Here is a 25,952-nt window from a genome sequence, read left to right as displayed (position 1 = left end):
TTTACAGAGGGAAAGATGTGGGAAAGGTGAATAAAGCCAGAACACGGAGCCATGAATGCCAAACTGCCAAACACCTGCTGCCATGGATAGGCCCTGCCAAAACCTTCTCATGCCAGAGGTCTGGGTTACCCTGGGAGCTAGCTGGCCTGGAAAGGAAGAAAGCACAAGCAAAGCCACCTCATGTAGACACCGAGGCCCCACGAACGGCCCAAGCTAGGGCACCAGAGCACAAAGGAAAACAGAAACGACGTGAGAGCAGAAAACACCGGACAGAGCTGCGGACTGGCCCTGCAGGATGAGCGAGGAAGGGCAGAGGAGGCGCGTGAAGTGGGGAGGGAGGCGGGGAGACTCGAGGCTGACCAAGGAGGAAGGCGGAGCAGGACCCTGGACTGAGACACAGCAGGACGTCTACGGGCCGTCTAAGGGATACGGCAAAACTCGGGGCTGGGCATGCAGGAGCATCCCAGATGTGGAGCTCCAGACAGAAACGTGGCGATCATCTTCAAAAAGGGGACGGGTGACCCCACAGAGACGAAGGAATCTCCAAGATGACGACTAGAGCAGAGGGAGCAGAGGGCTAGGATTTAACGTATTTCCTAGTCATTAGCACAAAACTTTCGTTCAAATGAAAATAATTACCCAAGAATGTGTGGATAGCAAGTGCTTCCTTTCCCTCCGTCCTTCCCGCAGAGGTTTTCCAACTGGAACGAACCTAATGCCCGCCAGCGAGCGCAGCAAACAGAACCACGGAGACCCGAGCACAGGCGGTTCAGGAGCTCCCTGGAAATTAAACTACTGGCAATGCTTAAAGTTACTGTAAATTAGCACTACGTGTGTCACTATCTCTTTACACGGCATTACTATAAAACTTCCCACCAGAGGCTCTTCAGACGAATTTACAACTGAAGCAACACCGGCAGCGTTTCACAGCACAGAGAAACCCGCATCCCGAGTCCCAGACACGGTGGGCAGCGACGCCCTGCCCTCCACCGCTTGTGGGTTTCCAGGCCAGGCGGGGGCACGGGCTCGCAGCCTGGAAGCCGCGGAAAGAGCGGCTACTGTATTAACGCTTTCAGGTCTGCTGGAAACGGCTCCCTTCCCGCAGCGCCCAGCCCTTTGGACACAGTTGGGGAACATGAAGGGGAACGAACTGCACGTTAAGGGTTTGTACAAACTACGCAGAACCTATAATCAGGAATCTGCTTCCACACAATCTCTTAATTCATCGTCAAACTTCGTTAGGAACAACTATTTCTATGGTTAGCACAAGAAAACAACCTCGGAATGCACATTCTCTCCAACTTAAACCCTTTATTCTAACCACCTACTACTTTGTCCTGCATGGGCCTTTCTCCCACTCTGGTGACTGTCAGGCACCCACCATACACACATCAAAAAGACACGCTGTCCAGTTTGTGAAACTTTCTCACAGAAATGGAGTCAAGATCATCAGGAAGGAGAATAAAAGTAAGAAATGGGGGCGGGGGGGCGGGATATAACTCCAAATCCCTAATCCCCGTCTTTATTTAACACGTGTTCTCTTCCCTTCTCGGGGAAGTCAGGGCAGGGGAGGGGGAGGCGGCAGTTGGCCCCGATAATCCCAGCCAGGAGGAGCGTTCCAGCTGCCATGTAAGTAAACACTAAACTGCCTTCTCCAGCTGCAGAGGCACAGCTGCAGTGATTTCAGGCACGCTGTCACAATTTGTCACCTGTTTTGGCTGCCTGGCCTCTGAGCCCCTCCCCAGGCCTGGGAACAGCACCGGGCCAGAGGAGCTGAGAGCCCCAGGCACTTACTCTCCCGGCTTCTCCTGCATTTGGGGCAGCGCAGGACGGCCCCAGGCCTGCCAATCTCAGACTTGAGACAAGAAGCGAGCAGTGTGCAGAGGCATCCTTTAATCGCGGGCCCCGCCGGGCAAGGATGCGGCAGGGGGGCAGCAGTGGACTGAGGCAAGCCTGGTGAGGATGCGCCGGGGGGCAGCACTGGACCAAGGCACGCCTGGTGAGGATGCGCCGGGGGGCAGCACTGGACCAAGGCACGCCTGGTGAGGATGCGGCAGGGGGGGCAGCACTGGACCGAGGCAAGCCTGGTGAGGATGCGGCAGGGGGCAGCACTGGACCGCAACACACCCGGGGGGGCCTCCAGAGCTCTTCTCCCACCCTCCCATCGACGCAGGGAACCAAAGGCCTTAGAACAATTTATTTCTCTGCTTGGATCACCAGGCAGCTTGTTGCTAAGCCCCCTGACTCAGCAAGCTTATTCTACTCATTACTTGTATTCTCACAATGTAGAACTTCACCCATCTTTCTCTACGAAAACGATGAACGCACAGTAAAAACACCACCGCCTTTCAGATAAAATACCCCAGACTGTGGACATACGGGGTGGAGAGAGAGACTGTCACTCCGTCCACCACACATTTGCATACCGTTTGCACTTTTTCTTCGTCATTCTCCTTTTTTCCCTATTGGTCACGGTTAACTGTGGGAGTCAGAGGGAAGCACTCTTCACCATAACCAATCTCGACACTCATTCGCTACGGGCCTCTGAAGGGGCTCCCAAACCTCTCCGTGCCTCAATTCCTTCACTGTCAGACGGGCTGCGGAACAGTCCCCTGCCTTCTAGTACTATTTATAGTAGAAAGAATGCTCTACAGTACTGTTATGAGACTCAGGGAGATAACTCACAGAAAGAGGCTTAGAAGCAATAAATGCTGGCTATTATCTCATTTAATCCCCCAAACATCTGTCTACCCAGCCCTTGGACAGACAGTGCCTAACACACGGCAGACAATCAATATTTGCTGAAGCAAAACCGACAGTTACCGTCCCTAACTGACGGATGAGAACTCCGAAGGCTCAGAGACGAGGTAACTGACGCAGGGAACTCGGCGAGGATGGGGCGCGAGTCCGCCGACTGCCCACCAGGCTGCTTCCTCTGAGCCTTGCCCACTGGGACCGAGGGAGACGGGGGGTCTACCTACAGAGACGGACGGCAGCACAGGAGACAGGGCGGCACACACCCACACACCTGCTGCCACTGTCCTCTGCAGTCAGTCTGTCCGCCGGAGGAGGGACAGGCACTCAGCACGTTGCGTAAAGCGCCTTCAAACAGCACGAAGAAGGAGACGCCAGCTTGCTGACGGTCTCCCTTCCGTGTGTATCTCTGCCGGAGCTACAGGAGCTGAGCCACAAAACAGCCAAGTAAAATTCTATACAGGACTTCTTTAACTCTGTGCATCAACTGCATTTCACACTCAGTCAAAAATGAAGTCTTTCATATTTTCATTTGCATGAAAATGACACATCAGACTATCCTAGAATTAATACTCAAGACTCTTCAAAATACCCTTGCCCTGCCACAGCCGTTTCTATTGCAGGGCGCGCAGGCTATCGCGACCTCACCTGTCACTCACGCTTTCCCCATGAACTATTTTTAAGGCGGGAGCAAGAGTGTGTCCTAGCTTCTTAGCAGCACCCCGGGATTTCCAGAGATGTTAATGGCTCAGAGATATTTATTAGTCTTCTTCAGCATGGCGCTACATGAAATCAATTTCCATATTACTACTGGCAAAGTTTTAAAAATACATAGGCAGGAGGGATAATTACCCATTTGCAAAGCAGAAAAACTTGGAAATGCAAGATATGCTTCAAGCTCCCACATTTATTTTCAGAGAAAAAGGAAATTTCCTCCTCAGAATGAGAATGAGCCTCTGGAAGCCAGAAAGAACTCCCTGGGCGGACCTTCCCTGCCAAGCGAACCACGATCCAAGTCAGCAGAACTCGGCCAAGAGCTTCCTTCCAGCCACAGGGAAAAAGCTACAAAGTGGAAACATTTTGTCCGCTCTCTCATGAGCATTAGCAAGCGCCAACAAGGCTTTCCCTATGCTTCATTTCTGAGAGTGAAAGGGGCACGACTGCTAATTGCCTGAGCATAAGAGGCAAAACCCAGGCCTACCCTCAGGCAAACCGGACCGTGGTCCCCCACCTAGAAGGCGTGAGTGGGACAGGGACGGGAGGAGCAAGACTTCCGACTATGCCTTTTTCTATAGTTCTCGTTTTTGAATCACGTAAAAGCTTTATGTATTTGAAGAAAAATTAACTCCAGAAGAACAATGTAAACCCTAAACTTAAGAAGCAGCAGAAACAAATGAACTTTGCAACTTCCAATAGAAGGCCCGATTTGGGCAGGAACACCAACGGGCACTACAACTGTTTATCAAATGTTGTGTGGTTATGTTACTTCACATTGCTTTAAAACCCATTATTCTAGCTATGTATTCTTAAGATAGGTTTATTCTAAGATCCAAAAGAACTACAAAGAAGCTCTAAAACTTCACTCAACAGGATGATTATAACAATATGATATTCAAAGGTTTAAACTATTTTATGTGTATCATAGGATAAAAAAATTAAGGATAATATCATTAGAAATGAAAATTGTTAGTGTAAGACAAGAAATATAAAACAAGGGCCGGCCCCGGGGTCGAGTTTTTTAAGTTCATGCGCGCCGCTTCGGGGGCCCAGGGTTTCGCGGGTTTGGATCCTGGGAGCAGACATGGCACTGCTCGTCAGGCCACGCTGAGGCGGCGTCCCACGTGCCACAACTAGAAGGACCTGCAACTAAGATATACAACTATGTATCGGGGGGTTGGGGGAGATCAAGCAGAAAAAAGAAAAAAGAAAAAAAGAAAGAAAGAAATTAAGGGGAAAAAACTAGGTTTAATTTGTAAAGGAAATACCAATATGAAATCCAGGTTTTTCTTTTTGTCAAGATTTTTGTCCAGCTCTGTCCCGAAAAGAACCTAGATGTGAACCTCTGTGACAGTGAGCACACCGAGCCCCCAGATACTGATTTCTAAACAGCATTTCCCCACCAAAAGGAACCAGGGCTCCTCAGAGGAACGACTGCAGATCTGAGGCAGGAGAAACACAAAGTGGGTCTGCGACAAATTCTGTGTCAGGAAACAACGGAGCATTCAAAGACTAATAGGGCCCTGGCTAAAGGACACAGGAGCCCAGCTGAGGGGACAATCTGAGTATCCAAAGGAATAATGATGATAACTGACTGCGATACACTGAATAAATACAAATGCAAGGGGCCACAGCAACTGAGAGAGAGAAAGAGAACAGAAAGGGACGCTCCTTACTGAAGAGCAGCAGCTAATAAATGAAGGAGGATTGAGTCAGAAAAATCACCACTTCGCAACTTCCAATACAGGACCCGATTTGGGCAGGAACACCAGTGGGCACTACGACTACTAGAAGGCCCCAGCTGACCAGGAAGGTCGCTGGGAATGGGCTCCCTGTCTGTGGCCCTCCGCAGACGCCCGAGGAAGCTCCGGGAGAGTCCAGCGTGGTCTGCAGTCACAGCCAGGGCCCGCTGCCCCACCTCCAACCACAAGAACGGGCCCACCGGAAATCATGTCCCTCCCGAGGTGATGCCAAAACCAGGGGGAAGGAGGTGAGGCTGGGAGGCAAAAGCGAGAGATGTTAAACCCATGGAGTGGGAATTACACATTATTTATGCTTTAAATGGTATCTAAAAATAAATAGATGCTGGCATCTATTACTCTTCTAACTTCCTCAGGAATAAAGGATGTAAACACTCTAAGTTGTTATGGTGAACATCCTTATGCCGAAAGTCCCCTCCAGAAAGCAACCATTTCCGGAGCAGAAGTAAAACTGCTCGGGCAGAATACCAGCACTTTTGAAGATCTTTATTCACAGGGCGAAACTGGTTCTCCAAAAGAGTTAGTTATCAAATTACTTAGCAGTCGTTAGCACGAAGAATTAGCAAGCAGAACACAGGGTGAGTGAAAAAGACCGCCTTCTCTGAGAACAGCATATTTACAAAGAAGTTTCCAGAAAACAACACATCTGCATGTGAGGAACTGCCCACAGCTTAGCGCGGTGGGTGCCAGACCACAGGGGGCCGGGGCGGGAGAAGCCCCGGGAGCCAACCGCTCCTCGAATCACCCTGACGGAAAAAACGGTCCAGCTCTTGCCAGTGGACCTCAGAGGCGGGCTCCGACAGGGCAGGTACACGCCTCAGGACCTGCAGACTGCAGGCTGAGGAAGAGGCGAAGCGGGCTCCCTGGTTTCTGAGCCCCTGGCCGGGAGGAAACCGCACTGTTCACAGGAGGAGGGACAGACGAGGGGAAAGGATGGTTGTGGCTGATGTTGAACTGAAGGAACCCAAAGACCGCCCAAACGGAGGTAGAGAGCGTGGCGCTGAGGCAGGTCTCTGCAAGACAGAGCAGAGGGCGTGGCTGAAAGTACAGGGATCACGGCCTCCCCAAGTCCGCCTGCACAGACACCCAGGACAAAACAGCCACGGCTGCAGCCACCGCACCGTCCACACATTTCACGTGCTCCAGCTGAACCCACACAGCCCTTCCGTCCTCTAGCTCTCCTTGCACAACTGAAACATACCTGGGTTATGCGCCCCTTACTACATCCTGACTCTTCGGCACCTAGAACAGTGCCAGCCCCGTAACAGGCACTCGGGAAGTATCTGAACACAGTGCTGTGCACGTGACAGGCGTACACACACAGCCGTTACACACCCGCCACTGAAACATTCTCTATCTCTGCAACATCATACACATGCACACTGCTCTGCGCTCTGTGGGGTGGGCGATGTGAAGGGGACTTTAATGCTGGCCCAAAGCACTAACTTCACAGCTCAACCCAGGCATCAGGAGTGCCTTCTTGGACCAACGGTTCCTACTCCCCATCCGTTCTTGCCTCCAGCTCAACCCATTCTCCACACAGCACCAGCGTCATAAAAACTCACCCAAATCACCTCAACCCCTCCCTGAGAAGCCACAATACCCTCGGGCCCTCAGAAGTCCTTAAAAACAAAACAAAAATCCCAGCTCTGCTGGGGAAGGCTCCACCTGACTCCCAACTCCCTGGTCCCCCTCACCTTGTTCGTCTTTTCCCTCCGCCTCCGGTCCAGGAACCTCCGCAACAGCTTCATGGCTTGACGCGGCCAAGTTGTTCCTTGCCCCTGGCCTTGGCCCCAGCAGGCCCAGCACCGGGAAAGCGCTCAGGCTGGCTCCGCTCAGCTTCAGATCTTGGCTCAAACGTGAGCCCTCCGAAAGGCCTTTGCTGGACCACGGTGTGCACGCAGGCGGCCTGCCCACACACCGGGTCGTGTCTTTCCTCTTAACTACTTCCTCCTGTCAGGGTGCGCTCACAACCTGTACTGATTCTGAGAAAGGATCCGCTCTGTCAGCTCTCTGAGGACTGCGATCCTGTGTGCCTCCACCACTGTCTCCCAGGAGCACGGAACCTGGAACCCGGAACCAGATATAGTCACAGAGGGGCTGGGGGTGGCGCTGGCTCCTGCAGACGATTAAAGGGACAGAAACAGGAAGACAAGAAGGCAGAGCTGGGGGCCGGCCCGGTGGCACAGTGGTTAAGTTCACACTCTTCACTTGGGCGGCGTGGGGTTTGCTGGTTCGGACCCCGGGGGCGGACCTGCACACCACTTGTCAGGCCAGGCTGCGGCAGGCATCCCACACATAAAGTAGAGGAATTACGGGCACGGATGTTAGCTCAGGGCCAGTCTTCCTCAGCAAAAAGAAGAGGATTCACAAAAAGAAAAAAAGAAGGCGGGGCCAGCCCCGTGGCACAGCACTTAGGTTTGCACGTTCCGCTTCTCTGCGGCCCAGGTTTCGCCAGTTCGGAACCCGGGTGCGGACATGGCACCGCTTGGCATGCCATGCTGTGGCAGGCATCCCACATATAAAGTAGAGGAAGATGGGCATGGATGTTAGCTCAGGGCCAGTCTTCCTCAGCAAAAACAGGAGGACTGGCAGTAGTTAGCTCAGGGCTAATTTTCCTCAAAAAAGAAAAGAAGGCAGGGCTGCTTTCAAAGAGATGGCAAGTTGAGTGTGTAGAAAAGAGAGAAGATACAAATAATCCAATACTACTTTGAAGGGCTATATTTAACTGTTTCATAAACCAAACACAACAGAAATAAGCCTGATCTTCTGGGGGGTCTGCCACCTCCTCCTACAAGAGCAGCAGTCAGTAACGGCCGCCAGAGGGGCACTATCTAAACTGAAGGGGACGTCTAGAATGGACCCTCAGTCAGCAGTCACTGAGCTAGTCTCACCTCATGCGGACTACGAGGTCAATTCTCCCTCATTTACTCACCAGCTTAAGCCCAGCAAGGGCTTGATGAAGCCTTGCTAAGAGCACTCAGGATGAAATGACAGGAGCGCGCCGCACCCCACTGGAGATTAGAGCAGTCCCCGGGAGAAGCCTGGGTTCCTCCACCAGAGCCTCTCCACTTGGCACCTGCTTCCTGAATAGTAGTAACTCCTCGTTGTGGGGGCCGCACTGCAGAATGTGTAGGAGCACCCCTGCCCCTAGCTGTGACAACCAGAACACCCCAGACACTGCCCAGTGTCTGCACCTTCCTCGGTCACCCCAACCACCCGAGCTGTCCCCCGCATCATCTTTCGTCCTTTCTCCTCCTGCCGACCGGGCTGCACCTGCACCTTCTTCCTTTCCAGCCCCCAGCACACCTCATACCGCTACCAGTTGAGCCTCGACCTGTGCTCTGACAACCAACACACCCGACACAGGTCGACTCAGGCGTCACGAGGTCGTGGCTTTAAGACCTTACTCCCGAGGGCGTTCTGAGTCCTACAGACACGCCCCGTCTCAGGCATTGGTGGACTCTGGGGGACCCACAACTGGGGTCCCACCCACAATTCAACCCAAATAGATTCTCTTTTCTCAGTCTTACATACTGGAGCTCTCTGAGTGAGACGTCTTATTAAAATCTCATTTGTTGCTTTCAAAAACACTGTAAAATCACTGCACTAGATTTCAAGAACAAAATCTGCATTTTCAACTTTAAAATGAAACTGGAGGGAAGCTTAAAAGCAGTAATTTGTTTAAACACTCAAAGTGAAGACTCACATGTGATCAATTCACAGAATGTCACTTAACCCCTTCCAACTCTTAAGCCTTCTCCTCTGCCACTGCCAGCCTGTCATCACAGAGCCTGCCCTGGGCTGGCTCAGGGCAAGGGGAAGAGGAGGGAGCAGTGCCAGGATGGAGCGTCCGCGCAGCAGCTGAGAGAGGAGCCAGGAGCGGAGGTGCTGCCTGTGTGTCCTGGTGGGGTGGGCCACCTGCTCCGTTTTTCCCTGTGTAAGTGGCTGGGCCAGGGCAAATGGGATGCTGAGTAGAAAAAGAACAGGGGGTACTAAGCAAGGACTAGTGGGTTTAGGTTGCTCTCATAACAATAACGATCACTATACTTACTAGGACTCTGACATCTTGCTTCAGATGGAGAGGGAACACCGATTTGTTTGCCCACGTCCAGCTACATACACGAACAGCCTGCAGGAGATCCACTCACCAAGAACTAGAAAAGCTGGATACACTTTTAAGACTGTTTGAAGGCATCAAGGAGATTCTGAGGCAGCCAACTGGAGGGGCAAAGATTCCAAACAAAAGGACAGCCCACTGAGGCCAGTCTAACATTCCGACAGCCACTCTCTCCCTCAGGGCATCGGACGATCAGGTGTTCCTCAGGGATTTGGGGAAATGCACCAATAAGCTGGGAAGAAAACAGCAGAAAGCCAAGCAGAAAGTACTGGCTAACAGAGCTCTGGAGAGTTCCATGGGGCTGGGAAGACAGAAATTCAAATACAGGCCTGACAAATCAGACAGGACTTAAGGCGCCAAGATCTCTGAGAAAAGGGAGGCAGAGAAAATGAGCCCAGCACTGTGCAAAAACTGCCTGAGAGGCTGAGCCTTCAGGAACCTCATCGTCTTCAGCTGACAAAAATTGGGCTTCAGGACCTGCCAAGGAGGAGGGGCCCCGGGAAACACTTCAGGCTTTCAGATGGAGACCCAGGAGGCTACACCCTGGGTGAGAGGGCAGATGAAGGCAGCTTATAAGGACTGAGGCTTACAAAGACCGAATCCAGCCTAGAGTCGCTCAGAAGCTGGCTGAACTGAGAGGGTCTGTCCTCTGGGTGCATGTTAGAGGAAGCTCTGAGGGAAGACAGCATCACCTAGAGTCTCCACAGGTTTTCATCCATAACGCCCAAGGTTCACTGAGAAAAATAACAACAAACAGGACCAAGAGAAAAAAGGAAAACAGAAATAGAAACAGACCCTGAGGTGCCCCATACAGTGTAGTTATCAGATGCAAACTTCAACTGGTCAAAAAATAGACTTGACAAAATGAAAATTTTCACCAAAGAATCGAAACGGATTCTAGAACTGAAAAATAGGGTAAGTGAAATTAAGAACCCAATCTATGGGTTTAAGCTCAGGTTGAACACAACTGAAGAGAGGATCAGTGAACCAGAAGACTGGTCAGTAAAAAATAGCCAGATAGAAGTCACAAGAAAAAAGTCTGGAAAATACAGAAGGAGCCCAAAAGACATGTAGGACACGGTAAAAGGTCTAATGTCCATATAAATGGGGACTCCCAAAGTGAGGAAAGACACAACAGGGAGTAAGAAATATCTACAGACAATGGTCAAAACTTGTCTGAAATTGATGAAGGAATCAAGCCATTGACTCAACAAAGAAAACCACACATTGGTTTTCAGCAGTCCTTCGGAGTGTGCCTAAGGCAAGAACAAAGTGTCAAAAGGAGCCAGACGAAAAAAGGCACCACCTTCAGTGGGACAACAAGAACACTGAGAGCTGACTTTTTAAGGAAAGGGAAGGAAGCCAGATGACAATGGATTGGCATCTATAAAATGCCGAAAGAAAATAACCAGCAACCTGGAATCCTATACCCAAAAGAAAGTCAAGACAAAATACAGACTTTTCACTTCAAAAGTGAAGACAAAATATAGACTTTTCAGGAAACAAGAATGAGACAACTCATTGCCCACAGACGTGAACTAAAAGGATTATGAAAGCAGTTCTTCAGGGAAAAGTAGTCTCTGACAGAAATACGAAAAAACAAGGAGTGAAGAGCAACAGAAAGGGTCACTACGAGAATAAACCTTCATAAGCACTAACTGTACAAAACGATGATAATGCCAAAAATGTATCTAAAATTCAAAAGTATGATAATGACACAGGAGGCGGGAGGGAGTTCAATGCAGTTCAAGTGTCAAAGGAAACAGCAGTGTCAGGAGGTAGTAAAAGCAGTAAATAAGGCTCAAATGTAAAATGCACCCTGTATCTAGGAACGTACACAGCCAACAACCTAAGAGAGAAGTACCGAACTAAACACCACGATACGTCTAACAGAAGGCCAGAGAGAAACACAGCACAGCATAGGTGGCACAAACAGAGAACAGATAGTAACATGGTACCTACAAACCAAAATACCAGCAATTATATTTAAATGGAGCAAATGCTCTAATTAAAAGATAAAAATTGTCAAACTGATTAAAATCAAACTAGCTGTCTACTCTCCACAGAGGCACGCTTAAAAATACAAGATCACAGACAGGTGAAAGCAAAACATCCCCAGGCCAACGCTACCTAAGAGAACACCGATGTGGCAAAGATCACTATCAAATAAAGCAGCCTCGACAGCAAGAAGCCTGACTAACGAGGAGCATTTCACAATGATAAAAGTGCAATCCACCAAGAAGATAAAAACGCTAAATCTGAATGCACCTCACAACACGATCTCAAAAGACAGAAAAATTGATAGAAATAGAAAAGGAGAAACAACCAAAGCCAACATCACAGTGGGAGGCTTTAAGACACATCTCTCAGTAACTGATAGAAAAAACAGACCCAAAAATAGTACGGGTGTAGGGGTCGGCCCAGTGGCGCAGCAGTCAAGTTCCCACGTCCCACTTCGGCGGCCCGGGGTTCGGCGGTTCAGATCCTGGCTGCAGACCTACACACCGCTCATCAAGCCATGCTGTGGCAGGCGCCCCACGTATAAAGTAGAGGGACACGGGCACAGGTGTTAGCTCAGGGCCAGCCTTCTTCAGCAAAAAGAGGAGGACTGACGGTAGATGTTAGCTCAGGGCTAATCTTCCTCAAAAAAAAAAAGTAAGAGTGTAGAACTGGGCTGCCCAGTAAACAGTCACATGCAGCTATTAAGTACCTGAAACGTGCCTACTTCAAATTGAGACGTGTTGCAAGAACGCACACCCAATTTTAAAGACTTATCACAACAAACAGAAGGCAAAATATTTCAGTAGTCTTTTCATGTGGATTACACATTGAAATTATAATATTTTGGATATTTAGGTTAAATAAAATACATTATCAAAATTAATTTCACCTATTTCTTTTTACTTTATGTAATGTGAAGAATCTAAATTATATGATTAACAAACTTGATCTAACTGGTATACATAGAACACTGCATTCTCACCAATAAATAACATTTTCAAGGGCCCAAGGAACGTTTAACAAAAATGAATGTATGCTGGGCCATTAGGAAAGCTCGACTCATTTCAAAACGTTGAAATAATGCAGGGTGTACGTAGAGATTACAACAGACTGACAGTTTACGTCCCCCTAAAATTCGTCAGCCCCAAGGTGATGGTATCAGGAGGCGGGGACTCTGCGAGGTGATTAATCTGGAGTTGAGAGAGCTCCCTCGCCCCCTCCGCCATGTGAGGACAGTGAGAGGCTGGCCGTCTACGATCCAGGAATCGGCCCCTCACCAGGCACGGAATCTGCCGGTGCCTTGATCCGGGACTTCACAGCCTCCAGAACGATGCGAAATAAACTTGTGTTGTTCATAAACCAGTTAGTCTATGCATCTGATTATAGCAGCCCCAAAAGACCAAGACAGGGATCTTCATGCAAGGAAGGTAGAAACCAACAAAAAGCTAACCAGAGAATCCCCACAAACATTGGGAAGTTAAGTGACATAATTCTTTAAAAACTTTATGAGTAAAAAAAGATACCACGATGAACATCAGAACATGTTTTCACACAAGAGATAACGAAAATCTGGCTTTCAAAACTGGCGGGATGCAGCTAAAGGTGCACTTACAGGGCCAGCTGGAGCCTCACATACATAGACTGGAAAAGACGAAAGAGCCAAAATCAGTTAAGCATCTATCTCAAGAAACTAGAAAAAAGAACAGCAAACAGAACACAAAGCAAATGGAAGGAAAAAAGCATAAATTAACAAAATAGAGAACAAATAGTAAACAGAAAAAAATCAATAAAGCCAAAAGCTGTCCTTTGAAAGGGCTACTACAATTCATAAGACTCTAGGCAAGACCGATGAAGAAAAAGAGAAAAGGAAAAATTACCAATATCAAGAATTTTTAAAAGGGGATATTACAAGAGATCTTGCACCAAATAAGGATATTATGAACCATATTACACTTAATAATTGGAAAGTTTGGGTGGCCTGAACAAATTCCTAGGAAAAAAGAGCATCTTACCCAGACACAAGAAGAAATATAAAATCAGAAAAATCCTATTTCCACATGAATAACTGAATCTGAAACTAAAAGCCTTCTCACAAAGAAAACCTTACACCAGCTGGTTTTGCTGGTCAATTCTTCCAAAACTGCAAGGAAGAAAACACCAGTCTCACAGGGGCTCTTCCGGGAATCAACAAGGAACGCTTTCCACCTTGTGTTAGGAGACGAGCACGAGCCAAACCTAACAAGGACAACACAAGACAGCAAAGTTACAGACCAAGCTCTCACGAACACAGACCCAACAATCTTAAAATATTAACAAACAAAATCCGGGGAAAGCAGAATACATCAAGGTCAGGTTGGGATTCTTCTAGAATTGCAAACTAAAAGGTAAATCACCACATAAAAGGAAAAAAACTGGACTGTCTCAAAAGATGCAGAAAATGCACTTAAGAAAATTTAATAATTTAATTCATGATTTAAAAAAACACTTAGCAAACTAATAGAGGAGAATTTGGATATTTTGATAAAAATATTTATGGAAAAGCTACAGCCAACATCAGATATAACAGTGAGATACCGAAAGCCTTCCCTCTGACACTGGGAGGGAGACGAGGATCCCTACCCTCACCACTTCTACTCAGCACTGTGCTGGAGGTCCCAGCCAGGCCAGCGAGGCAAGAAAAAGAAAAACGAGTACAGCACTTGGAAACAAAAAAAGAAAAGAAACTGTCTCTTGCAGACATAGTTGTGAACACCTAGAAAATACAAGAAGAATTACTATTAGAAATAAATGGATTTAGCAAGTGAATACGCAAAAATCAATTCTATCACTATATAACAGTAATAAACAATTACATAATATAATTTATAATAAAATAAGAAATGTGAAATATCTATGAATAAATGTAATTAAACATGTAGACGATATATATACAGAAAACTGTATAGTATTAAGACAAATTAAAGAAGAGCTAAATAAATAGAAGGCTATATTGTGTTCATGGATTTTAAAACCCATGTTTTTTCCCTCCGAGGAAGACTAGCCCTGAGCTAACATCTGCTGCCAATCCTCCTCTTTTGGCTGAGGAAGACTGGCCCTGAGCTAACGTCCATGCCCATCTTCCTCCACTTTATACGTGGGACGCCTGCCACAGCACGGCTTGATAAGTGGTGCGCAGGTCCACAGCCGGGATCCAAACCTGCAAACCCTGGGCCGCCAAAGCAGAGCGCAAACTTAACCGCCGCACACCGGGTGGGCCCCTGTAAGACCAATAGTAAGAAGCTGTCATTTCTCCCCACACTAGTCTACAGATGAAACGCAATCTCAGTGAAAATCAGAGCACGTTTTCCGGGGAGAGGCGGCCACGCAGACTCTACATTTTAACTGAGGATGTAAAGGGTGAAGATTAGCCCAGCTAGCCTTGCACAAGAACGAGGCTGGGGGACTCAAATTACCAGATGCCAGGACAGGCTAAATCTACAGCAATTTACACAGCGTGCTGCTTGTGCAAAGACGACAGAAAGACCAACGGGGCAGAGCGGAGTCTAGATCCAGGCCCGTATATTTACGGTCACTTGACTGATGACACAGACGACACTGTAGTGCACTGGGGAGAGGAGGGTCTGTTTAATAAATTATTCTCGGTCAACTGTATAGCATACACTTAAGGAAAAAAGGGAACCTTGGCCGTTATCTCACACCACAAACAAAAATCACTTTCAGATGGATTACAGGTCTAAATGTGAAAGATAAAATCATAAAGCTTTTACAGGATAATATCTTCATGATCTTTGTGATACTATCTTCCAGTGAACACAAAGAGCATTCAATATTACTGAAAAGATTGATCCATCGGGCTAGATTACAATTAAAACTTCTGCTTATCAAGACACCACCGAGAGCGAAAGGGCAAACATACACAAGAATGTAAAAAAACCTGCCACACACACATACTCAGAATATATAACTTGTACCCAGAACATATGAAAAGAACTCCTTCAACTCAGTAAGAAACAACACAGAAAACCCAATCGAATAACGGGCAAAGGACAAGCAGTCACGAGAGAGGATCTCGAAACCGCCAACAGACACACACAAGGAGGCTGCTTCTGCGCGCCACCGGGCAGCGGCCAGCCCACAGCACACTGAGCCTCCTCCACTCGGTGCCCACCGGACAGCCGGAACGAACGAGCTGACGACACCAAGCGCTGGGGAACGGCGGATGGTTCACACACGGCCGGCGGCAGCACCGCCACTTTGGGCAGTGTCTACCCAGGCTGGACAGACGCAGACCCTGGCCCTCTGCAGTGCCACTCCTGTGAACACCAACAGAAACGCATACACACCTGCACAAGAGAAACAAGCACGAATACGCAGGGCGGCGTTCGTCTGAACTAGGAACATCCAGAATACCCAAGAATGGCAGAAAGAATAAATGACGGTAAATTCAGAGACTGGCTTCCTGGGCAGCAGACAAGAAAGAACAAAGCTACGAGACAACGCGAGTGGATCCCACAAGGATACTACTGAATGAAAGAACCAAGAAACCAAATGTACGTATAACTTTATTTCACTTAGACAGTCAAGCACACGGGAAAGTCATCAATGGTGGAAAGCCAAGACCACCACCGGCTTTGGGGGACAGTTCCTGGGAGTGGGGACGAGGGGGCTTCTGGGAAGCTTGGCCATGTTTCACTCCTTAATGTAGGCGGTAGTTACGAGAGTGTGTTCACTTAGTGAAAAAGTCACTGAGGTGCACACTTACGCTTGGGGAAGTTCTCTGATGTATGCTACAGCTAAATCTTTTATAAGTACAGCATTACGTGCCGACATAACGTGCCAGGAAGACAAATGCATTTAGTTAAGCACACGCCTCTCTGGTCACACTATTAGCCACGAAACATGAGACAGGCACCAGGAATCGGAAGGGTCCTGAAAGTGTTCACTCAGTGGTTCCTGCGTTTCTGAAACGCTGGGCTCAGGGACCGCTGACGTCACCGCCTTCTCCACCCGGCGAGGCATTTCCAGGCTACAACACTGAGCAGTGGCTGGAAACAAACCACTGAGCGACCGGCTCCCCCGCCGCTGCGACGGCCTCCGCTGCTCCAGACTGGACTGCACACACTCCTGTCCCTTCCCTGCGAGGGCCCCTGAGCCCATTCTCTCAAAAACCACCTTATCAAACGTGCGGTATCTGACACACACTTCAGTGTAAGTACCCCAAATTACATGAAAACAAACACAGTTATAAAACCAAACAAACAAAACTACTGAAAAGATAAATACATGAAAATCCCAGTAAAACATAATTTGGCCAATCCTTCTAAGCTTGTGGTAATAAAATTTGACTTAAACGAACTTGGTAATTTATAAGATTCAGAGGACAAAAAACTTAATGATTCTCTAACCCAACAGAGAAGGAGCATTATAGCCCTGCATAGCGCGAATTAGTTGTTAAAAAGGAAACCCAAATGTTTGGCTAATCAATCTTTCAGAAGGACTGACTAAGCCAAGAAGCGCATTAAGCTTGTCATTACTCATCTCCTAGCTCAGTGCTGCAGACCCATCACGAGAGTGTAAGTGTGCACCCACTCGGTCCACCTGAAAGCACCACAGAGGCACCTGTTACGAGCAAGTAAAACGGCACCAAGACAGCCCAGAGGCCCCCGGAACCCACGTACCCTCCACTTTCCTAGGTGCCACTTTCCTCCTTCACCTGCCATGACACCCTCACTCAGCTCCCGAAGGAAAGGCTCTACACCCTGGTCCCAACGCCAACACACCGGGACTAACAAGTTCAGTGTGACTCTAAGCTTTGTAACTCTCATCCGCCAAGGACAAAGTTCCAAAGGGGTCAACCTCCAGTCTTCCACCCCCTAAAACAGATTGGATTTACAAAACACAGGTGTTCTAATAAAGGTGGTGTGTAAAAATATTTTCTCTGTGAAATCCATCCTATTTGTCCACTAAATTTCATTAGGAAATTGGAAATATATGATGAAACCCATGGGAAATACACATTTAGCGAGAAATGGCTTAAGACGACAGGTCAGAAGGCACCACACAGCGGGGGGCAGATCAGTCATCGGAGAAGGCGACTTTCACAGGGCAACTTAACAGGGGCACCCTCTGCCCGGGGAACACCACAGGGGCCCCCCCCGTACCTGCAGGATAGTGGCCCTGGGCCTCCGTGCTTTCATAGACGGCCTCTGGGGCGTAGGCCAGACCCTGCTGGCTATGGGCGTCCTGGTAGTAGGCGGCCTCGGTGCTGTACACGGGTTCCAGCTCGCTCACGGGGCCTCTGTAGCTCGGCTCGGCCTTGAACGAAGCCGCATCCTGGGGAAGAGCCAGGGAGACAGTTCACACGGGCCAGGCGGGTCGCTGCCACGGCCAAGGGAAACACACGGACCACTTCTCGGTCCAGCTGAGACCGAGCAAATGGACACGGAGAAGAGGAGGCAACACCTGCCGACGTGTGCAGACGGCTTCGATTCTAACCGTGCTAAGTGTGTTCAGAGGGACCACGTGGCACTTCTTCCTGAATAACCCCCATCCTCACCGCCCCCCAGCGCCCGCAAATCCTGCAGGAACTGGAACCCGCACGGCTGTCACGAGCTGAGCGCTTCTCAGGCTGTCGCCTGGGGCAGGTCTGGCCTGTTTCTTTTTCAGGTCCCAGCCCTCCGAGGGCCACCCAGCAGCTTCATAATGTCACCCCATCACACGGCCAGAGCTGGCAAGGCCGCGGACGGCCGGGTTCTGTCCTAACCAAGTCCTCTGGCGGAGGGGCGGGAGGGAGTGAGCACCAGGTCACGTGCAGGAGGAAATCACCAACTCCCTGGTCACAAGCACCGGGACTTCCAAGCTCGAACCCAAGTCCTGAACTCCTGATCATCAACGGTGGCTTTCATCAGTGTTTCCAACGAGGGTCCTCCTGAAGGCGCCCTCGGGAGCCAGAGGCAGCGGGGCATGGGGAGAAGCTCCAGGAAGGGCAGGCGTTCAGGCACCAGCTCTCGATGGAGGGTGAGCAGCACAGTGCATGCTGCCTGGGAGAGGTGCTATGAAGGCCACAGAGAGGGCACTCCATCTCCAGGCCAGGTACCAGGAGTCACTCAAGGGTTAAAGAGGGAGGGACAGAGCCAGAGGCTCCTTTTGGCAAGGTCCCCCTGGATTCAAAGGGAACGGACTGGAGGATTAAAGGCCAGGCCATGGTGTGGGGGCACGAGCTGGCTGCCCGCACCCTCAGCTTAGTCATGTGGGGGCACCGTGAGCAGGTGGGCACTACGGCAGGCATCCCACACTGGCAGCACCCTAGTCTCCTATCTTCCAGCAACGCCACCTCTGCCCCACCCATCACAGGGTTCCAGCAGGGCTGCTGATCTAGGACCCACCTCCCATCCCTGCCAGGGACAGCATGCCATCTTGGCCTTCTCAAGAACCAACTGCTCAGTGACGGGCCAGTAGTGGAACATGATGGGGGGGTGGCTCAAGGCCCCCGTTTTCCATTGGATTACGAATTATAAGGCCACATCCAACACACCCGTCCAGAAGTCCAGAAGGACACGGCCGCCACACAGAGGGAACAGCAACACAAGGAGATGACCCTGGTGGTGATGAGACTGTGGACCTGAGGCCAGGCCTGCTGCCCCGGCCCACAGCTCTCCCCGCATCCTCGTCCCTTTATGCCTCAGCTGATATGAGTTAGTTCTCATCCCCTGCGACTCAATGATCTTTGAGGGCTAATGTCCAGGGAGAGAAGACAGGTGTGGGAACCAGGACAGTGGCCGCAGGGCCAGAGAAGGGATGGAATTCGGGGCTCAGCCGGGTATGGTCATGGACGGTGGTGGCAGGGGTACTCCCGAGAGAGGGAGGTGCGGAGACCCCGTGACGGAGCGAAGGAGAGCTGAGGCGGGCAGCTCAGTAACTCAGATCAGGAGAGAGCATGGGGATCCGTGTTAGCAGGCCCTGGGGAAACAGGCAGGCACAAGGCACTGACGACACAACTGAGGAGAAAGGGCCAAGGACAGAGGCTCTGGAGCAGACACGTTCAAGAGGGGCTGAGGGAGGGGAGAGCTGCAGAGGGCTCCAGTGAAGCGAGGCCACGCGGGAGCGGCAACTGGGTGCCGCAGGATGCGGATTCTAGAAGAGCAGTGTCAGCGCAAATGCAGCATGACCACGTGAGCTCCAGACCAGAAGCCATCCACTCAGTGTTCGGAGACCCCACTGGGGGGCTGCGGGCTGGCTGAGGAAGGGGGCCTCGTCCAGGAGCCCAGTGAGGACGGCCGACAAGGTGAGAAGCAGGCCGTGTGCCCGGGAGCGTCCCCCAGCACCAGGAGGCTGCTCGCCAAGCCGCCCTCTGTGGATGGGCACCTAGCAGAGCTGAGGAGGTAGCCCACGCCGTCCGCGGTGGCGGCACTGCCCCAGGAGGGATGGCTTCAAGAAGCCAGAGACTCACTCACAAACAACGGAAGACCCACCTCATAGACGGGGCTCGAAGGCGGCCTCTCCTGTGCCGGCTGAGGAGCAGGGGACGCGGGCGGGGTCTGCTTCTGGGCTCTGGCCTGCTCCTGTGATCGACAGACACGCAGCACTCAGAACACGCCTAGGACACTCTGGGTCACCAGGCCGCCTCCGCGGCAACACGGCTCCAGCAGAAAGAGCAGAGAGTACCAAGCACGGAGACCGAACACCAGCAGGTCTTAAGGGAAGTTTGCTCTGAAGCGAAGGTCACGCAGTCAGTCAAGTATTCTCAAGAACTAGGACCTCGGTGGCCCGTAATACTCCTGCTGCCACCACATAAGCCACAGGATTTACTCACTGTGCAGTCGGCAAGGCAACAGTACCACTACCGAGCTACAACCCCCGTCCCACCCAAACCCAACTCAGACTTTTAAAATGGGCAGAATGTATTCTGTACGTAGTACAGACATGAATCTTTGGGGCTCAGAGCGAGGACTGTCATGGACAGAATACGGCCCCCAAACAAGCTGACATCCCAGGCCCCAGATGCTGTGAACATGTGACCTCACAGGGCAGAAGGGACCGCAGATGCGATGAAGTTAGGCATCTGAGATGGGAGACAATCCGGGATTATCTGGGTTGGCCCATGTCATCACAGGGTCTTACAAGAGGGAGACAGCCATGTGAGAGAGAGAGCAGGAGGTGTGGTGACGAAAGCAGAGGGTGCAACGCGGACGGCTCCAGAAACTGGAGAAGGCCAGGGAACGTCGTCCTCTCCAGCCTCCAGAACGGACGCAGCCCTGCTGACCTGTTAGGACTTCTGCCCTCTAGCACTATAGACAGGAAACGAGTGTTGTTTTAAGCCACTAAACTTGTGGTCATTTGATCCAGCAGCTACAGGAACGAGTTCTGCCAGCTGGAAGGCTGGATTTTTCTCCAGGTTTCAGACGAGGAGACTGAGCTCCTGGAGAGGGTAAGTCACACACCCAGGGACGCATGCCGGCGAGGGGCAGAAGCAGAATCTGAGCCCTCTCCTCCCCACCCCACAGGAGAGTCCCAGCACCACAAGTCACTTGGACCCACCCACAAGTACTTGAGGCAGGAGAGCGCCTCCTCGAAGGGGCTGTGCCTGGGCTGGGCGGCCGGGCTGAGGGTGGGCTTGCAGAGAGACCGGGGCCTGCAGAGGCACAGGGCCACGGATTCGTCTATGAATCACTTCTAGAAACATGTCTCCAGGCCACGGGCTCTAGGACAGCCCCTCTCAAAGGTGGCAGGGTACAGGCAGACTCCTTCCCAGAGGCGGGCTTCCAGGATCTGAGAGTCAGGCGTACGTGACCCACATCAAACTCTCCTCGCCTGCCAGGAGGGAGCACTCAGAAGACATGTGCTGTCGGGGAGCCGAGTGCTCCAGCGCCCTTCCACAGCCCAGGGGGTTCTGCTGGGAGCAGTACTGTGCCGACGGAGACTCGCTCTCACTGGGGAGGAGGAAGAGAGCAGATGGGTGGCAGGGGCTGGGGACAGAGAAGGACAACACACCCGAAGGGACAGCAGGAGACCCTCAAAAGGAGAGAGGTTAGGTGACGATGATCAAAAGTTTTCTTCTTCTCAAGCAGCCCATCCCTTCTGCATCTTGTGGATGCTGAGGCGACTTAGATGGCAGGGGTCAAACTTCTAAGGCAAAAAATGAGGAGGGCAGTTTGAAAAGAAGACCAAGAGAGCAGGAAAAAATGCCTCGTAGTCTGTGAGTGTGTGTTCTGCAATGAAAGAAGGCTAACTTACAAGCAGCTTACTAAAAACTTGAAGGAGACATGTCTAAAAGTTTTCCAGCAATTAAGGAATAGTAAATGGTAACCGTAAAACTTACTCTTATTCCGACTTCGCCGCACGTGGTAAGACAGCAGGGCTTATTTAACTCACGTCCTCCGCGTCGGCATTTTCTGTCTATTGCATGTTAATTTCCTTGATTATGCACGTTCTCGACATTCCCCCCCATGATTTGGGGCAGAACGTCCACAGAGTTAAACACACCTTTATGGTTTATCAATGTTGCATGCATGACTTCAGACTCTACCTCGTTAACTACCCCAAAAAGAGTCATGATGAGTGTCTCCACCCCCATTTCACGGACCAGAACATGAGGCACAGAACAGCGAGCTCATCTGTCAAGGGTCGCCCAGTTGGTAGGCGAGAACGTAGGGACCTGAGCCTTCAGACACCAGCCCACCTAGGACAGGTTGAGGAAGGAGGAGCCCACCCCTCCTGCTCACCTCCCAGGCTCCCGCTCCTACCTTCTCTGGTGGGAAACACTACAAACACTCACAGGAAAGGGCAGCAGACCCAGGCTGCAGAAGCGAGAGCTGCAAGAGCAGATCCGCTTCCTCACAGGGGATTCCTCTGTATTCTCAAGCTCCTACCTGGGAAGGGCGCGTCCCAGAGTGTGACGGGTGGGAACAGAGACGCTAGGAGACCATCTGGACTGGAGCTCAGCGGAGGGCACGCGGGCTGACAGCAGGACAGAGGGAGACCAGGCTCGAGGGCTACCGGGCTCTGAGCCAGCAAGGGCGACTGTCTAGAATCTGGTGGTCAAAAGACCTGATTCTACGGGCAGCTGAAAGCTAAAGTCCCTCAGAGGACAGCCCAACGGGAGTTCCACATGTTCTCTATTGAAAACCTTCTGGACCACCGGGGAAGGAGTAAACCAAACCCATGGGCCCAAGAGTTCCCAGTCCCCTCGCGCCGCGCAGGAGAGCGCGGCGGCCGGTCCTCACTCACGTCCAGCTGTCTCCGGGGTTCCTCCTGCTCCTGCCTTTCCTTCGCCACGCTCTGCGCCCTCTCCGCTTCCGCCTTCCGCCTGTCCTCCTGCTCTTTCTCCTTCGCGAGGTTTTTGAAGTTAGCTCTGATGTTGCTTGTTTTGCTGTTCACTGCAGACGGAAGCAGAGATTTAAGTGTGATGTCAGAACACAACTACCATCTCCCCGGACCACCGCCCCATGTCAGCGTGACCTCTCCCGGGGGAACCCGTCGGTCCCGCCCGCCATGGAAGGGAGATGTCCCCCAGCCGCCACCTCAGCCCGCCCCCCCATGAACTGGCCTCCGTGCCTTCTGCCCATTGCACACTTTCGGCAGGACCAATGAACATCATAAGCCATGGAATAGTTTAAATTCCAAACATCATTGTATTCTTTACCACCATATACTCGGCGGGGGGAGTAGCCAATTTTCCCTCAGGACGCCCTTGATAAAGCAGTAAAAAATACTAATTTTTAGTAAATCTCAACCCTTGAGCATACGTCTTTAATGTTCTGTGCGACAAACGGGAGGGACACAGACAGCACCACTGCCACACACCAAGCTCAGCGGCTGTCTCGAGGAAGGACACTTGTGCGACTGTCTGCGTCGCAGGTTGAACTGACTTCTCACGGAGCATGATTTGTCCCTGAAATAACTGACTGGCTGTAGTTAAGCACACTGGGTACTCAGCACGCATTTCCTCCAAAATAAACGAACCAAGCCTATCGCGTCAAGAACAACCGCACCATTTGTTGTCAATGGGAAAACATAAGCTTTCAAGCAAAATCAGAATTTTGGAAAACCTGTATCTGCTCCCGTGCACATGACAATTTCCCCGTTTTACTTAAAGACTCTGTGCTAGCACTGATGACAGTATTCACAAACACGATTTTTTTTGGTATTACAGAACGACACGGCAACATCGGGGCGGGGGGGTCTCCGTAACTCAGTGATCCGATATTTTCCAACGACCGATGCATCATGTTACAAAATCATGCTGTGCAAGGAAGAACAAGCCTCAAGAAAACCACTAAACCACAGCCTGTTCTGAGTGTCACATCAAAGAGCATCCACGACGACCTCACACGGCCTTCCCTCTCCGCTGCAGATCTGGGCGAGCCCAGACTTTCTCCATCAACAGGACTTAGCATAGACGCAGAAGCAGCTGGGAGAAGTCGGCTGTCTTATACCACAGGGACTGACAGAAACAAAACACCACCCTTCTGCTTTTTAGTTTTGAAAATGTTATTTTTTCATAAAAGTATTATGCTGATATGTAATGGCTTTATTATTTTTAAATGAATTATAAAATGTTAACTTCTCTGTTTTAGTTTCCAATAAGTAAAGATCAGTAGACGTAACCCACATAGTTCTTTGGGGCCCTCGATAACTCCTACGAGGTCAAAGTCTGCTTGGAGCACCAAGTCCGAGAACTGCAGGCCCAGGGCGTCCACAGTGAACCGACGGTGACTCTCTGCGTCCTATTTGTAACGCACTCCCTTCTAGCACGTATATTTTCCTGACTAAACAATGCTCTCCTTAAGTGCGTGGCCCACATGACCGAACGTGTGCCCTGCAGACAGCTAGACTAGAAGAGGCCCTCACACGAGCAATCACCTGAAAGGACAGACTGCGGCAGCCTGGACCAGGCCCAAGGAGGACAAGGAGCGAAGGAGAGAACGCCTACTCCAGCTCGCACACAGGCGCTACAACACATCCCTCGGGTCACAGCCAGGGCCGACCGTGTCCAGGGGCACCAGCGAGCGTGTCTGAGCAGCAGGTGCCACAGGACCCTCCCAGAACGCGGTTCCAGCAGCGAGAAGGGCCCTCACACACGTGCAGTTAACCCAGCTCTACTTTGGGAGGCACCCACCAAAGCAGATCCCCACGGCCGGAGAGCACAACACGCTGTGTGGGAAAGCTGCCTCTGACCCTCTGCAGGAACAAAGAGGATCTTCCCTCAAAAGGGAAGTCAATTTCTTTCCTGAAAATACACAGGAACGACTCTGCTCCCCATTCAGCTCCATCGCCCCGTTCAGCTCCATCTCTCCACTCATGCTCCATCTGCTCCCGGTGCACAATCTGCCAACTACCCTTTTTTTTGGAGGAAGATTAGCCCTGAGCTAACATCGGCCACCAATCCTCCTCGTTTTGCTGAGGAAGACTGGCCCTGAGCGCACATCCGTGCCCATCTTCCTCCACTGTATATGTGGGACGCCTGCCACACAATGGCTTGCCAAGTGGTGCCATGTCTGCACCCGGGATCCGAACCAGCAAACCCCGGGCTGCCGAAGCAGAACATGCGAACTCAAGCGCTGTGCTACTGGGCCAGCCCCCCAACTACCCTTTGCCCTGAGCATTTTCCTGGGACAACCAAAGAGCGTGGAATTTCCTCCTGGAAAAACCACAGTGCCGGTAAGGGGTCCGCCAGGACTCACCTGCTTCGACAGGGACAGTCTTCTGATACGTGGAGGCCACCTTCGCGACATCCTCAAAGGTTGAAGCATTCTATCGAGACAGGAAAGGAACATCAGGAAGGCACTGTTCTCTGCTCCTCACACCCCGTGACGGCTGCCACCTCACCCAGACGGCAAAGCCTGCCCTCGACCTTCCCAAAGAGCCCACCGGGGAGCCCAAAGCTTTCGTATCTCCTTCTCTGTTCTGCAAGTTAACTGAGGCATGAGAAGGGTTACGACACACACTTGCTGGTGATGACACGGGTCAGCGTGAGAAGAAAAAGTACACATGTGAGGAGGGATGGACAGGCGGAGCACAGAGGATTTCTAGGGCAGTGAAAATACTCTGTAGGGCAGTGCAAGGGGGACACATGTCCTTACGCACGTGTGCAAAGCCACAGAACGTCCAGCACCAAGAGTGGACGCTAAAGTCAACCATGGACTCTGGTGACGACGACCTGTCAGCGTAGGCTCGCGGACTGTACCCAACGTCCCAGCTGGCGGAGGATGCTGATGGTGGCGGAGGCTGTGCGTGGTGGGGGCGGGGGGCATATGGGAAATCTCTGTACCATCCTCTCAAATTGGCTAAAACTGCCCCACAAAAAAGAGTAGGAAAAAACCCAAAAGCATATCTGCACCTGCGCAATCAGAAACCAGGTGCGGGTTCTGCTCTAGCCCTCGCCCCGGGAGGGGACACAGTGCCGCAAGCCTCGCCTGGCCTGACCGTCCACATCCCCCACAAGCGTGACTGCGGGGGCCCAATTCTGTCAGACGACACTTTGAGCGACAGCTGCTCCTTCAAGGCTGATGCTGACGCAGACACTGATGCAGACAGGCTCTGGGAACCACGGGCCATCCTCGGTTTCTTCGTGAGCAACCACTTCCCAGTGACACACCTGG

General features: G+C 51.0%; 1 protein-coding gene across 1 annotated transcript in view; it reads right to left on the bottom strand.

The window, feature by feature from the left end:
* LOC106846401 (liprin-alpha-1) overlaps window positions 1-25,952 on the bottom strand; it is a 179,051-nt gene that overhangs the window by 143,050 nt on the left and 10,049 nt on the right. Inside the window, 2 exon segments of the mRNA XM_070503739.1 lie at window positions 22,579-22,727; window positions 25,035-25,104. Coding sequence (XP_070359840.1) covers window positions 22,579-22,727; window positions 25,035-25,104 — 219 coding nt within the window.

This window comes from Equus asinus, unplaced genomic scaffold (assembly GCF_041296235.1).
Source record: "Equus asinus isolate D_3611 breed Donkey unplaced genomic scaffold, EquAss-T2T_v2 contig_800, whole genome shotgun sequence".
Taxonomy (NCBI): Eukaryota; Metazoa; Chordata; class Mammalia; order Perissodactyla; family Equidae; genus Equus; species Equus asinus.
The sequence above is the reverse complement of the archived record's forward strand: the minus strand, read 5'-3'. Positions and strand labels throughout refer to the sequence as shown.